Source organism: Mya arenaria, chromosome 13, assembly GCF_026914265.1.
Source record: "Mya arenaria isolate MELC-2E11 chromosome 13, ASM2691426v1".
NCBI lineage: Eukaryota > Metazoa > Mollusca > Bivalvia > Myida > Myidae > Mya > Mya arenaria.
Window position 1 is genome coordinate 23,680,912 of NC_069134.1, and position 16,481 is coordinate 23,697,392.

At 35.8% G+C, this 16,481-nt stretch overlaps 1 protein-coding gene across 1 annotated transcript; it reads left to right on the forward strand.

The window, feature by feature from the left end:
* Positions 1–348: 348 nt before the first annotated feature.
* Positions 349–14,695, forward strand: LOC128215520 (SCL-interrupting locus protein homolog). The gene is given in 17 exon segments (XM_052922202.1): positions 349–516; positions 1,302–1,422; positions 1,780–1,884; positions 2,301–2,416; positions 2,805–2,905; positions 3,514–3,573; positions 3,881–4,128; positions 4,652–4,735; positions 5,047–5,133; positions 5,465–5,612; positions 6,431–6,534; positions 6,882–6,975; positions 7,292–9,057; positions 9,320–9,500; positions 9,793–9,944; positions 11,779–12,089; positions 12,092–14,695. Coding segments are annotated over 16 exon segments (4,506 nt in total). The 5' UTR covers positions 349–516; positions 1,302–1,309; the 3' UTR covers positions 12,928–14,695.
* Positions 14,696–16,481: the final 1,786 nt, after the last annotated feature.

Here is a 16,481-nt window from a genome sequence, read left to right on the forward strand (position 1 = left end):
GCATGCACGAAATTGTGTTCAGTTATGTTTACTCAGAATTCATAAGGATTTTCTGAGTATTTTTCAATGAAAAGTACGCTGATTGTATAAGTATTTTATCGGATCATTGAAAATGAGTCTCATTTTATTGTTTTATGTTGCGACTCATTACTTAATTGTATATATTCATACACAAGTAGGATTAAAACATAAATAAGGCCGCTGTGACATAAATCGGTTGATGGTAGCGCTCACTTCCGGTTGTAAACATATAGAAATTTTGTGATTTTTCCTGTTTCAAAGACTATTATAATGATAAATGTTTTATAAACTGGTATATCATTACACCTTCCTATTAATAATACGCATATGAACCGTGTTCAAGCTTGGGGAAACAGCTCTATTTAAGGGCGGACTTTAGGCGACATGTCCAATCTCGTTCTGTCAAAGTGGAACTTGGAAGTCAGCCTGGTGACAGGCAGGTGTGATGTCTGAAAATAGAATTTCACGTGTTTGGATGGATTTTAATGCGAAAATGTATGGTTTACACGATTATAATGATGTACTTTCATGTTACATATTTTGTTTCTGGGTGTCAAAATAATTTATGTATGAAACAGTGAAAGAAATTAAATATTTTTGATATAAATATGTGATGTCTGTGTTATTATACAGACATACTGATGTAGACATAGTTGAAATGTCTGTGGTTATGGTTTTCATAGAATTTTACCAGATATTGTGTGGTCTGACGCGCACCTGCCAGTAATACTCGAAAGAGGGGTTCGGCAGTATTCAAAGATAGATAGATAGATAGATTGTTATAAATAAATAATCATTGACAGTATAAATACACCGTTGTCCATTTGAAGTGTCTGGGTTATGAAAAGTTGTTGCCACTTTACCGCAAAGGTGGAGGGTAAGGAGACTGCGGTAGGTCCCCTTGTAGGTAAAAGCTGGTGCCCTTGTGAGGATTCGGGGGGGGGGGGGGCAAAGCTTTCCTGAGGCACATGGGGTTTAAGTATTTTAAGAGCCTTAGATAGCACATTCATTTAATTTTAAGAAGCACATGTTTGCTATTAAACAGTAATTAAAATATTGCAAAAAATGAGACATACATGTATATAGTATGTCAAATTCTGTCTAATGCAGGCATACAATAGTGTCATAAAATTAAGCAATTTTGATACAATTATGAGATAAATGGAAACTAGCAAATATACATTGTCAATCCAGGGCTACTATCTTACAACTATCTTAAGCTATAATCTGTCTTATCTTTACTCCAGCCCACTTTTTATCAAATGTTGTAATCATTCCAGATAACTAAATGGCAACACCTTTTCAAGTACAACATATACCAGATTCAATACGTGCGCAATACGCAAGCAAAGATTTAAATGCTGTTCAGATGGCAAGAGAAGTTCCAAGACAATACCAAAGGTATTATTCCCGAAGGTTTCTATCATATTCCCAATGTACAGTACTACTATTTTGCAATGCTATAATTTATGACATAAACGGTTACATTTTGCCAGAAGTTTTTTTTATTTCCAAATGTTTTCTTAAAACTTTACGAAGCCAGTCTTCATCACCATTTAAATTTAAAAAATGTTCAGAAGTACTTTCATTCTTAAAATTGTCTAGCTTTATTTTCAAGTTAACTCACGTTGGCTGAGAATTTTATGATGAGTAAAACAAAGAATCACAAATAAACTGTCAAACTAAACTTTCAATTCAATCCACTATCTATTTTTTGTTGGGTACTATGTACAACGGTAATCATCAACTTATTTTCAGAAATGCTGAGGATGGACAGATCCTGAGGTTTCCGAGCACTAAAAATGTTTTGTGGGATCATGAGACGCTGGGAAAGCCACAGACCTTGCATATTTCATCCTTCAGGTTTGATTCTTGTGATATATTTTATCATTTTTCATGTAGGAAATAAAATTTGGTAAAATATAATGTGCTGGGTACCTTTTGGCATTTACCCCATGATAAAAAAATTCGGATTCATATCAAACTGATTGAAACTGTAAGTCTAAATGGTCTACTGGTAAGAGGCTTCTTTTTCAAGGCCTCTCAAAAAGGAGACTTGTTTCTACTCTGGAAATAGACTGGAAAGTGATTCATTCAAGCTAAAACAAATTGGTTTTAACTAACAGAACTGAAGTACTTATATTGTAATGCAGTGTTGTTTCATGTCCTATTAATGACTGATCCTGGTCTTTCTCATAGTGTTTTACTTTAAAAGACTTCCATGAATTGTTGAATAAAACATTGAAAAGTTTTAATGCAAATTCATTGATTGTGTTTAGGAAACCAAGTTTGCGTGTGAGTGAAAAGATCCTGCGGTTTGCCCAGAGGCATGTGGACTCCTCTGGTGACAACAGGCTTTCCTGTGTACTGATCGGCTCCCTTGACATTGATGATGGTGCGTCAGATTAATATTGAATTAACATGTTAAACATTCTTATCTCTTAGACTAAACAATTGAATTAATAACTTCTTGAAAAAAATGCACCGAATTGTGTGTACATGTACAATGCAAAATATGTATTGGCTGCTTGTCAAACTTTGACATCGTGTGGTTAATTGAATAACATGGGGATGTTCAGCATACAGTATCGACTGTGTTATTTACATTCAAAGTGAACGTCACCTGGTTCAATGTATACATTACAATTGCTTTTTTTTATCTGACTGGTATACACCAAAATGTACTACACACTAATAATACACACTTTGTGTGACATCAAATGAATTAATTTGTTCTCGTGTACTGTTCAAAAATACTAGAATGTTTTCTTTTACTATTTTAGACAATGAAGGTGTTGTGTTCAACGTTGAGAGACTGGATCTGGCTTGTGATCCTAACACTTCCACCAGTCATGCTGCCGGAGACACCCTCATCCCTTTCACAGTATGTTGTCTTCTTGTATCTGATTATGAGAGCAGTGGGTTAAAACTGTAAATTAATAAGTAATTTTAGCTCATCAGGGTTTCAGACAAAATACCCGTAATAGAGGTGTTGTCATGGCCTTAGTCTTTTTGAAGGCGTGGTGCAAACACTCATACTTTGGACATATTAAACTATAAAATCAGCCCAATTAAAATGAATCTATGCACACATTTTGCAAGAGACAATATACTTATGTATAGCATGGCTGATAACCATTACTTAAATTTTGTCAAGTAATGCCCCTTTTGACAATAATAATGTCACGAGCATTGTTTTAGGGCACTCTTGTGTTTTAAGATACTGGGTAATACCTATATAAGTCAAACACCTTCATTGAAAAAGGAGGCAAGTCTTTAACAAATGCAATGTCTTGTAAAAGGTACTGTTAATTCCAGAATGTCTTTAGTGTCAAACATTTAAATAGATTACATACATGTAGTGTATGGACTTAAACAAATATTTTATGATAATGTTGACAACACTTCAGTTTACTTACCTGTAAACTAGTAAAGTGCTATAAATGTCACTGCACTATTATAATGGCTAATTATGGGACTGTCTTTATTCAGATTCAGTGTGGCAGTAAGGAAAGAGGGAGCACAGAGGAAGATTACATCAGTGCTATCCAGGTAGGATTGAAAAAAAATGTATTTGCAGTGAGCAATATGACAACAAGCCCGCAAGCCCTGCACTGGTAAAATGTGGGTTTGAAGGGTGTCTTCAACATAATAGGACTTGTTATATGTTTTTTATGCCAAATAATAATGTAAGAATGCACGCTTCTTCATTCAAAAGTCTAATTTTGATGACTACTTGTATTTTTTTTTATTATGAAACTGCGACTGTCTGGTTCACCTATTTTGCACTCTTTGTAGGTCTTAATCTAGATCTAAATCTAATAATTTAAATTTAATATTTTCCATCACTGTTTTTTAGTTATTGAAGCAGAGATGTCAGTCTAAAGCTCCAGTGGTTTTAGGAAGTTTCCTACTGGTCAAGGCTTGGTGTAGTTACTACTCCAAAGGGGACACAAGCATACACCACCTGGAATTTGAGGTGGTTACCTTGGCAACGGAAATCCAGGTCACACCCATCACGGCTGTGCCAATAGTCCCAACTGCTCTGTCAAAAAACCTGGCTGGACCCATGAGCATTAGTCATATGCAGGGGACCCCCAAAACTGGGTAAGGATAATATTCTGTTTGACAAAACTTATTTGAATATCAGGCCCCTTTACATTTATGTTTGTATTTTGTTAGTAAATTTTTAGATATTATCACTTTATAAGTCTGAAGCGGTATGCCATCTATCTACTATTTAGCTATAAAAATTGTATGAAACCAAACAACTATTTTACCAATAACAGGTCTGGGAGTAATTCAGGAAAAAGAGTTAACTAGAAGCAACTTTTCAGTATTAAAGTTAATGTTGAATATGTTCCCTTATTAAAGCAATAACTCAAAAACCGTTCAGGATGTTCAAATGAAACTTGGTACATATGATGCCGTAGATAATCAGCTCATATATTGCAAGGCCTATAACACAGACTTAAATATTTGTTTAGTTATGCCCCTTTTTGGATTGGAAAAGCAGCAACAGAAAAACATTGTTGTTCGCTTCGCAGTGCTCTTCTTTATCCTTTACATCTTTAAGTAAATGGTTTAAAAAGTATAACTTTGTGACTAATAGACCGTAGTCTTATTTCAGGTACCTGACTATGGACCATACTCGCAAACTTCTATTGGTGCTAGAATCTGATCCTAAAGTCACAAATCTACCTCTTGTTGGCATGTAAGTACACTTCAAACTGACAGGGAAATCAATTCTTAGCTTGTCATTTTTTAAGAAAAAAAAACATCTTTAAGATTTATTTTCATTTCTTTGACATTGGAAGAGATTATGATATGCATTTGTTTATAATTATAATACTTATTTTAGACATAAGAGTAAAAGACAGACACAACTTTAATAGTATAGCCTCATCATTTGGCCAAAATATTAATGAGAAACATACTATTAATGTTTATCTTTTTCATACAGTGTTACTCTAAGTATTTTATTACATGCACTTTGTTGAAACAACACAATTTCCATGGTTCCAGATGGGTCAGTGGAATATCATATGTGTACAGTCCATATGTATGGGCATGTTGTCTTCGCTATCTACACAATGCTTCCATTTCTGACAGGTAAGAGTTTGACAACATAAGAGCTAAGATAACCTTTTACTTTCAGTGTATTGTACGCCCTTATGTAGTTTTGTTAAGTTGGTTTCTTTTAATAAAGTGTAATGGCTATATCATTGTGAGAGTTTACTGGCACATTGAGATGTTAACATACATGTAGTTATCATTCATGATAGGCATAATCCTAAGTGCAGAAGTCAATTTAAAACACTGGACAGCAGTAAATATCGTTTGTGTTATAAAGCACAAACCTTGTCAAGGTAAAAACCTAAACAAGAGCCCAGAAATTGCTTTAATTGATTTTTTCGGTTATGTTAAAACTGTCCCATTGTAGAGTCTGTTCACCGCCGGACCCGTTTCTTCTGGTACTGTATAACCCGACTCACTCGAAACCCGAGTTTTATGAGTGCTGCACTGCCTCTGGAGACAGCAAGATGTCCTTTGACTTCTACACTGGGTTTGAGGCTGTCCAGATTAACAAGGTATAGTTGAAGAACATAATATTGTCACATTTCAGAAAGTTCTAGAATAGTCATTGCTGTATTGTCAGTATTATCTGAATGCTTGACATTGAAAGAATGGTTTATTCAATAATTTATCACAAGTCCATTCCTGAATCTGGCTATAAAAAGTATAAAATATTAGAATATTAAAAAGGTACTGCTAAAAATAACAGACCTCCGGGATTATTTAAGTATGTAATTGTGAAACAATGCTTTGTATCAAAAATGAGCTCACATCATAGCTATGTTGATTGCTAAATTTTTGATAGCTAAAAATATCTTGGTAGTATTATTTTTTTTCGACGAGAGATGGTTGGTAAATAAGTTATTGCAAAGCATGGCAGACACATAGCCTAAAGCCCTCAAAGGGATTACTTTGCCTGGAGTTTGAATCCCATCAGTTATTTTTTAGCATTGTGTTGTATCAGTATGCACCTTTATCATGGTCAGTAGATGATCCCTATTGATTTTGGCGTCAAGGTCAGGATTTATCATGACTATAAAAAGTTATGTGCACTTACATTTTCAATCAATAATTCTTTACCAACTTTGTGTAGGGTCATCAAATCGAATGACCTTAACCAAAAACCTTAATTGGGGCTTCTGATCTGATCCAGTAAATTTGAGTTTACCTTTTCTGGTCTTCCAATAGCAGTGTTACAGTACATTAAAAGTTTTTAAAAAAATATCCAGGCATTAGTTAATTTTAGCCCCTGCTCTTATATTTGAATAGCATTTAATATAACTTTTGTATCTTTATATATATTGCATGTAAAAATAACCCCATTCTCCTACAGGCTGGTTTGGGCAGTACTGATGAAGTGGTGGTAGAGTTGTCAGCTGTGAAAGATGGGGCCAAGCTGGATCTCTTCCGGGACGCTGTCCAACAAACTGCCAATAGGTACCAGAATTTGCCACAGTGCAATTTCATGTTTTCAATAACGTTATTACAAGCTGCAGTTTCAAACTTAATATAAAAGTGGTGTTATTATATATGGACTAGTTGAGTCAATGTTATAGTATAACAAACTGCTTGTGAATAAACTGAAAATAAGTTTACTTTACCTACTATAACATAGCATTCTTTACTCTTTGGTGCGATTAGTGGTGTATCAGTTGAAAAACAGTTCAAACATTGTAAAAAACATGTGCATTGCTGTTAAAAACAGTATGTTATTACATTAGGAACTAGCAAAATAACATTTGTTTGTTTTAAACAACTTGATTTGTATCAATTCTATTTTCTAGTGGTCACAATGAGAGTCGGAGATCCATCTCCCCTGATCCTGTCTCCAATGAAGACATCACACCTCGCATAAAACCTGCCCCTCACCAGTCACGGGTAAGCCAACTCTGCTGGATAAAAATAGTTTCAGACATTGCTATTAAATGTTGTTTTTGTGTTCAAGAAGACTAGAATTATTTACTACATGTCATGCACAGAGGAAAATGGTATTGCTTAGATATGCAATCATATGCTTTGTCAGTATAAAGGGATTAAATAGTAATGGCTTAGATTATGGTAGAGAATTTTTTACATTTCTGAAGTTTAGGAATGAATAATCGGTTAAAATAATGATTTTTTCTAAATATAGTTTTCTAAAATATAGATCTATATTCAAGTTTATAAGGTGTAATGATAATCATTTGCCTTCCAGCTTCCTATGATGCAGTCAATGGTGCCTGAAGTATCCTTGTTCTTTGGAAATGAAGATACAACATTTGTGCCAAATGTTCAACATCCCTCCTCTCGACCGCAAATGCCTGGATCAGATGTAAAACATCCACCCATTGCTAGTTCAACACCAATGCAAACATCCAATGTACATTTAACAAATGGTTCTGTGCCAAATGACTCAAATAGTGCTCATCAACTACGTAATACTGTCTCCGCAAATAATTATATGAATTTTAACAACCCAGGGCAGAATGTTATGTCGCAACCCTCGAAACCAAACCATCAACAGAATATAATCCTTCCAGCAAGCAAAGTTCCACACAGTATGCCTGCCTCCTACCCACACTACTCCATGCCTAATGCTGCTCCCGTGCCAACCAGTTCTGGAATGCCCCATCCACATCACCACCCCCAGCCTGGCTACCCTGGGGGATCAAACGGAATGCATCCCTGTCCTCCGCGGCCCTACTGTTCCTGTCCTAGCTGTCCTAAGCCACCAACTCAGTTCTACAACAGACCTCAACAAGGAGTATATCCTGATAAGAGGGGACCATATCCTCGACCACAGTTTTCTAGCTATGGACCACCTCCCCCAAGACTAAATGGTCCACCATACCAAGGGTACCCTGCTCCTGGTCCCCAATCATTACCAGTTCACCAACAAGGAGTTTATCCCCCAGTTCACCATTCTTATCCCCCATCAACCGGTGAATACACTCAGCCTTCATCCATGCCGTATTCTGCTCCATACTCTAAACCATATCCACAAGGTGCTCCAAGTTATTCAACGGATGGTTGTCTAGCCCAGTCAGGGCCAGTAAGAACAGGTTCCTCATCAATGCAAGGGCCTCAACAGTCTAACCAAAGTGGGCAAAGACCAGATTTGCCTCCACAAGGTTTTCAAGAAAAGCATTTGACAGTTGTTCAACCTCCCCAGGCTAGTGGTGGTGTACCAATTCGTGCAGAAGAGAGAAGATCGCCGAGAAACCATGCTCAGAGTTCCGAAGGGTTAGCTGTTAGCAGAAGCAATGAGGTTCAGAGGTCAAACCAAAGTTCAGATAACAGTGGTCGTTCAAGTGATGACAGTGGCTTAAGTTTTACCCCAGAAAAACATAACTCCCCTGCTCAAAATGCTAGTCCAAAGCAGACCACTGATGTAAACACAGCAAGTGATCTGAAGTCCTCTATAACAACAGTGAACTGGGAAAATGTCCCACCAGAGATCTACCAGCTACTGATGAGACAGGAACAACAGCTCAAGACCCTACAGGCTCAGATTGAAGTTCTCACTGCTCAATCTTTGAACAACACCGCAGAGAGCACAGCAATTGCAAAACATGAAGCATCACCTGCACAGAAATGCACTGTTGCCACCAACACGTCTCTTGCACCCAATGAGAAAAAAGAACAAGTGTCTGCCTGTATGCAAACCAGTCAACAGGAAGTGCACCTGGAGTACAATGGTAACAACACCACCAATCCTGTTGGTCATCTTGCCAACTCCAACATACATGCACATAACAACCAGTCCAGCTCGAGTGGGAGTGGTTGTGATGGGAAGACGCCAATGGAGATTCGCCACCGTGGCCGGCTGCCCATGAATAGTACACGGCGTGAAGAAGGGGAGCTAGACATGTCACAGGGGGAGCTTGTTGCGCTAATGAACAACATGCATGATAGAACCATAGACAGTGTACAGTCGGAGATGATTGTGGACCTACCAAGCTTTCAATCTTCACCAACCAGGTAGGTTGAAGTTATGAATATATGGTCCATAGATTGTAAGTCTTTAACTGAAAAAAGGGCTCCAAAATACTTAAATAGAACTTTTACATTAATAATTAGCTCTTTGAGATCTGTAAACCATTGTAAATGAAATTTCAGCCAATATTGAAAAAATGCAGTCAAATTCTCATAAAAAAATAGAGCTTGGTACTAAACACCAAAAAATGAACATTTCATCAGCTGAACATGAAGATTATATTCTAATGCAAACTTTCATGTGCAGATCCCCTAGGAGTCAAGAATCGTATGCCAATTCCTCAGCTTTTAACCTGTCCCCTCGTTCCCCGATCTCTGCTAGCATGTGTGAAAACCAGCGGGCGGAGGTTAGTGATACGGAGGAGACAGATGAGGAAGACAACAACACTGCCGGGACAGACAACCCAGAGTACTACAATCGGCTTATGGTGAGTGCAATGTTTGGTTGATAGATTTAAATTGGGAAAGTTTATGTATGATCTCTTATGTTTGGGCTTTTCAAATGAAGAACTTGTTGATCATATATTTTGTAAATTAATATATTCAAAGTAGTTAAATACATTATTTTTATAGATATATGAATTGGCATTGTGTTACTTCTTGAGAAAAAGACTGCATAACTGAAGGAACTAGTAACCATTATGATATCATGGTTCTTTCTCCATATACTGGGGTAATTGTTTTTTACTTGCTTATGAGTTAATGACTTCTATGCAACAGGACAATATCAAGAAGTTGTTGAGCCAAAACTCAACAGAGAACACGCTGGAAGGGGAAGGTTACTCCGGTGACGTCTCCTCTGACCCCAGCACCCACGTCAACCTCGCCAGGGAGGACCTAAGGCTTGGGGAGCATCTCCAGTCATTCTTCAAGTAAGTAAACAAAACTTTTTTAATCTTATGGGCCTAATAAACATGTAATGAGAGGTTCATGATGATAAGTTTAAACATTAATAACGATTGTGAAGAAAGTTATAATAACTAGGGATGGAAACCGGATACCAAATCGGTATCCGGATATTCGTATCAAGTATTCGAATACTATCCGGATACTCGTATCAAATTGTTTTCATAATAAGTAAATTTCCTATTATATATGTCACCCACCTTTTGTTATTTGACATAATTGTCCACTTAATTTAGAATTCGTCATATGGCAATTTCACTTTTTTCATTCATTCTTTCTCAGTCTTAATAATTTATAATGTTATAATCAAATCTAAACAACTCATTTTACGTCATAAAACTCATGATGAATACCACATAAACACCTCACGAATTTGATAGTCACTTCGGTCCAGGGGGTTGCTTGGTTACTGCCACGTGCTTTCGAGTTTGTTATTTATCAGCAGGTTTCATGTTAAATGACGCTTTGATTATATGATAATCGATTGTAATTTTATTTCATTACATTGTTTGATTTAATGCAATGTTTTGTAATGAAGGATATAATTGCGGAAAAGATATGAAGACAAAAAGACGATCTGATTTTTCTTTATTTACATGCGTGTACTTGTGATTGGACGATCAATTCCTACGGATTAATGATCAATCCGTTTAATATCAACTAGTGCCAATTAGTGTCAATTAAGCACATCTGAGATCATAAAACAACACTTGTCATTGTAAACAAGGTCATAGAACTTCACAGGGTGCTGCACAATATCACGCCTTGTGCAAACACCCAATTAGCAGACGATTTGTGACACATACCCGCTTCGCGACAGACACTGTTGATCACCTGAAATATTTCATCTAAAAAGTTTTATAACAATTGCTATGTCTCTGCTAAACTATTTCATTGAAATTTTATTTCTAAACGAATATTCGAATACCCATTTTGGCATCCGAATACTTGCGTGATATCCGGATATCCGGATACTCGGATATTCGCTTCCATCCCTAATAATAACTTCTACAAAGACACTCTCGTTGGCATGATGTTGCACAGAGTGTGGTCTAGTGTTGTGAGGTAAACCAGAGTACCCAAAGAAAACCCGCTTGTCCGCCTTGGTGACCACTTACCAAACTCATACACTCGCAGGCTCAGAATCAAACCCGGGTCTCTTTGGTTAGAAGCTAGAGCATTAACCACTTTGCTGACTGGACAATCTATGATGATAATAAATTTAATGTTGTTTTTTTTTGCTACAAATCTAGATGTTTAGATTGCCCACTACTGTTATCTGTCATAAAATATGAATGTTGAATTTAATGTTCATAAAATTGACCTCTTTTATTATATTATGATTTAATGTGTTTTAATAAAGTCTTGAAAATAAAGCAGTGCATATAAGCTGCATAATTTTGCTATTTTGCTATTTAACATCTTTGGCTTTTTGGTTTTTTTTTTTTTCAAGAAATATTTATTAAAGCAGATAAAACACATCATTGTGACAATGTCCATGACAATTCAATTAGCACTGTTAGACTGTTTACTGTTTTTGCATTGGGGTCTGTCATACTACCCACTTAAAATAATAGGATTTTGAGTCAAATTCAAGTCCAGCATTTTCGTATTTTAATGAAGGTTACAGCAACTGAACAATAATAGCATTTATTGTTACTGTCTTCCTTTGCATGAGCTAGCAGTCTGACAATCTGCCAGCTTAAAAATGTATGAGTCCAGGTATAAATTTAGGAGTTCATACTCCCAGACTCCCTTTCGTTTCAAATCATGACTACAATTTCCCTTTTATTATGGCAGGTTTGACACAAGCACGAAGGCCCCAGCAGACACCACCTTCATTCCGAAGATCAATTACGTCTCCATGTTGCTTGACTCCTCGGACACAGACACCTCCATGGAGATCAACGCCATGGCTATGAAATACCTGAAAGACGAGCAACTTACCCAGCTAACCAAGCTTCAGGCTAAAAACAGGCTTCTCCAGGGGTCCAGGAAAGCCTCTGAGAAAACTGCCCTTCTTCAGAAAATACTTAAGGCGGAGGAAAACGAGAGTACACCGAATGTTACAACAGTTGGGATGTCACCGAATGATCTTACATTTGCTACAAAAAATACCTTGAAAGGCATGGGTTGTTGGAGGGTGCTGGTGATGCCACCTCAGCTTCTGACAGTACTCAAAATGACAGTTATAGACTTAGAACAAACTACAGCACAATGACATCTGGGTCAGACGATGGACCCGCCCAGGTTACCCATGAGGTGCTCAGTACCCCGGCCAGTCGAGGAGGAAATTTTACAGAAAATTCAACACCTTTAAATGGGCATACCAGTAGAAACACAACAGATCCTTATAGCACGAGGTCAACTCCAAGTCAGAATACTGGTATGTCATCGAGAGCTCCTTATAATGACTCTCAGAGTATCAGAACTTATAATGACTCACGCAGCACCAGATCACCCTATAATGACTCACAACAAAATGTTGGCTTTAATGGAACTCCAAAGCCTAACCACACCCATTCACGGCTCGAAGATCATAACCGTGTATTACCAAACAGACCCACTCCTCAAAACATGTCGGAACAACAGTCACACAACTATACACCCTATTCGGATAGACCTTCGCCATTTCTACAAAGCACAAACCGTAACACAAACACTGGTGCAGGAGGGGGCGTGCGATATGCTAGCCCACAAATAACACCAACACCAAATATGCAGAGACTGTCACCACCCGAGAGAGACTCAAGACAGCCACAGAGATCGCCCTATGAGCAGCAGGGTGAAAACAGGCCCTATATCAACACTGAATGGGGACAAAATGCCGGTACCCCTGTCAGGACCGGTCTTAGAGATAACGGTGCTCAACAGCGGCGAGAGGAAACTGATAATGATGACAGAATACTAGATATTACACGTCTTAAACAACTTTCTAAATTACTCTAGAAATTAATTATTATTCAAATTTAGTTTGATTAAATTATTATTTACTTATATTCTTATATGGCATTATTTAGTATTGCATTTAAACTAGATGCTTGGCTATAAAGCTTATTACTTAAATTTGGCTACACTTTTGCGTCTTTATTTTGCAATAGTCAATATTTTAATATATACGATATAATTGTGATGTTTGTGTATATTATAAATTGCTCACATATAATTGATTGATATAGCCAATGATCTACCCGTCCATACATTTACTGCAGACCTTTTTTGGTCTTTAATCCTTTTATCTTTATTTTACAAAAGACTGTGATATCTAATATTCTGTTATCTCATTTTATTTCCTTTTAACTATACAAAGATATTTATATTGAGATTTTATATTTTGTTTTATTTTATTGTTTTATTTATTTACTGCATATCGGCTGCCAGATTGAATTTTTAAAAATATCTTGAAAAGTGGAATTCATTTTTTGACATTAGCCAATAAGAACTACATTAATAACCTACTTCCTAAATTCACACATATATATATATATATATAATATATATTATAATCAAGGTTTAGTATTAGTAATGTAGACATGATTGTGTTTTAAAAGAGAAATAGAATAGATACAGTAGTAAAAAGACTTTTATAGAATACAGCTAACTAGTATTAAAATTCAATTACATTGATATTAGATATTATACAATTCAATAGTCTTTGTTATGAAGTATTTTATTCTCTATTAATTTTTTTAATTCTCTTATAATAGTGTGTATCTGAGTTGTATAAATTGCCTTAAGTTTGCAAGGCGATTTTACTTGCCGATAGTCGGAAATCAATGATATCTCGATTCATACCTTCACTCGGTAGCATTCTCAAGAACCAGTCTTAATTCCACAAACTTGCATATCCCCTGGTTGTTTTTTAATCTATTGTTTAAAATGTGTTAGATCCTCTATGTTTGATCATTTCTTACCAAAATGTAATGATGGAAATAAGAGGTAATTGTACAAAATTATAATAAATTATGTTTAGAATTGATGGTTTAAAAAAAGAGAAAAATATGCAAAATTTTGAACAGTTGTGCTTGCAAAGATGACCATGTCAAATTAACTCAAATCTTAGGTGTATAAATATAGCATTGTTATTGTCTGCTTCAAATACCGGTAATGCAGTTGATATATTAATTTTTCGGGTATATTTATAAAGAAACATAATTTTTCATTATTCTGAAAAGTTTATAAAACCTATTCAAGAAAATGTTGGACATTTACATAACCTGGAAATAAATGGACAATATATGGCCAAAATCACTGTGGAAGTTCTTACAGTCCATGGCTGTATATGAAAAACGTACCATGTACTTATACTGATGAGATTGATATCAGTATGGTGTATCGAAAACAAACATCACAATAATGCATCGAAAAAAGTACTGCACGAATATAGGCAATCAACACTTCTTTATTGTACTAATAAGTAAAACAAAAAGTCTTATTTGGTTTAACAAGATGTGATTACCACTTATATATTATTTTATATATTTGGGGGATATGCTTGTCAGTGACTTCAGCTCTCAGGGTAAATGTTAAATGTTGAATTGGTTATTGTTTGAGCTAGCTAATTGACATTATTGTTTAATTGCATGAACATAGATCTGCCAACATCATTTATACCTGAAATTCTGTCATTCTGTGCAGCTGATGTTTTTATTGAAGGCTTTTGATGTTTGCTTGTAAATATATTGATAAATTATTATAAATAAATTATTTATTTTACATTAAACTGTCTTATTTCTTACATAACCTATGTTTCAGTTAAGTTAAAAATTACACATGGACATTTTGGTTGGTCCTTAGAAATACGAGAATGGAATTTGACATTGCTTAGATCAATATATTTTTAATACTGCATTTATGAAACTAGTAATACTTATATCACTTGCTTATGAAAGGGAGCTCTGAAAATGCAGTACCTGCTGTAGATCGCATACAGACCAAACATTGACCATTGTTCAGGAAAAAAATGTGTCTTAGCTGTAAAAAGGATTTTTATCTACAATATAATGTTTACTTCAACCATACTAATTTTTGAGCTAGATATTTTGTTAAGCCTGACATACAGGTCTCATGAAATAATGTTAGGCAGTGTTTACAAAAATGAGTGTTTTCCGAGCATGGCCCAATCAAACATACGGGTTATTGGTCTCATTTATTAGTCATCGGGACATGGATTGTAGGGAATTGATAACGTTACATAGAAGTTTCCTATGGTGAGCCAGTGACTGTCGCAGGCAAGAATGACCCAGGTGGGTCAAGATTACATTCAGGTATCAGTTGTCAATATTACTTGTACTTACAGTCTAGCTTGAATGATCTGACAAATAAATTGGCACAAATGTAGAGTTCATGGTCAAATTCATCAGAGGCTGATTGTAAAAAATGTTGATTTTAAATCAGCATTTCCAGACTGTGACGTGGTAATTTATAACAACTGTTGATCATGACAAAACAGTGAGTCACAAGTAATACCTTGATTTTAGGTCATAGGTCAGTGTCACTTGTCAGTTGTCAAATTTGCGTATATTTGAAAGTTTGTTCAAGAAAGAATTTTTACATCATGATGTTAACAGTGAGGAAATGTTTGTTAAACATGCTACTATCTGACATTGTACATATAACATGTATATCCTCACATGTTTATACCCCCATATAGTTTTATTTGTGGTTTATATATCAGTTGGGTTTGTTGCCTCACAGAAAACTTTCCGTCAAAAATTATTGGGTCACATGTAGCTCTAAAAGTATTGCACCTACATTCAGGAAATGTCATGTGAATGTTAGTTAGCATGAGCAGTTCAGTGAACTTGGTTATACAATAGTCTATAATAAATGGGCTGAACATTATTTAGTCATTTGCAGCCCCAAAATATTGCACCTACACACAAACATTTATTGGAATGTTGTCCAGCATGGCAGGTTCTGCACCTGAGGTTTTGTTTGCCATTGCACTATGTTTAAGATAATTGCCATTGACTTGGTAAAATAGACTAAAAAAATATTTGCATCACAAGTAGCTCCCAACTCATGAAACTTCAGTGAAATGTTGGTCAGTTGGTGTTTCATAACACTCGTAATGTATTGCTTAACATAATCATTTTAATAGCAATGTGATGAACATAATTATTGTCCAGCCAGACAATATCCCTGCCCCCACTACTGATTCAACAAGGAAACTAAACCTTCTACTAGCTTTGTTACAGACTACATACAACAATATTGTTTGCATTCTTACCAAATCACCAATTTCTAGCAGTCCTCGATACTATTTATCAGTGTATTAATTTCTCAATAGATTGTTTCTCCTTTTCTATTTGACCATGACCTAATGGTCAAAACACAACCACAATTAAATATTCCAAACAACATTTTAACTACCGGGTACAATTTCATGTGTAAGTGGAGTTTTGTAGCCGCATAATTTTACTTTTTAAAATGTATTAGAATTCTGCCGTCTGTAGGAGTCTATCTGGACTTTGAACATTTAAGCATTCCTCAAAGTCAAA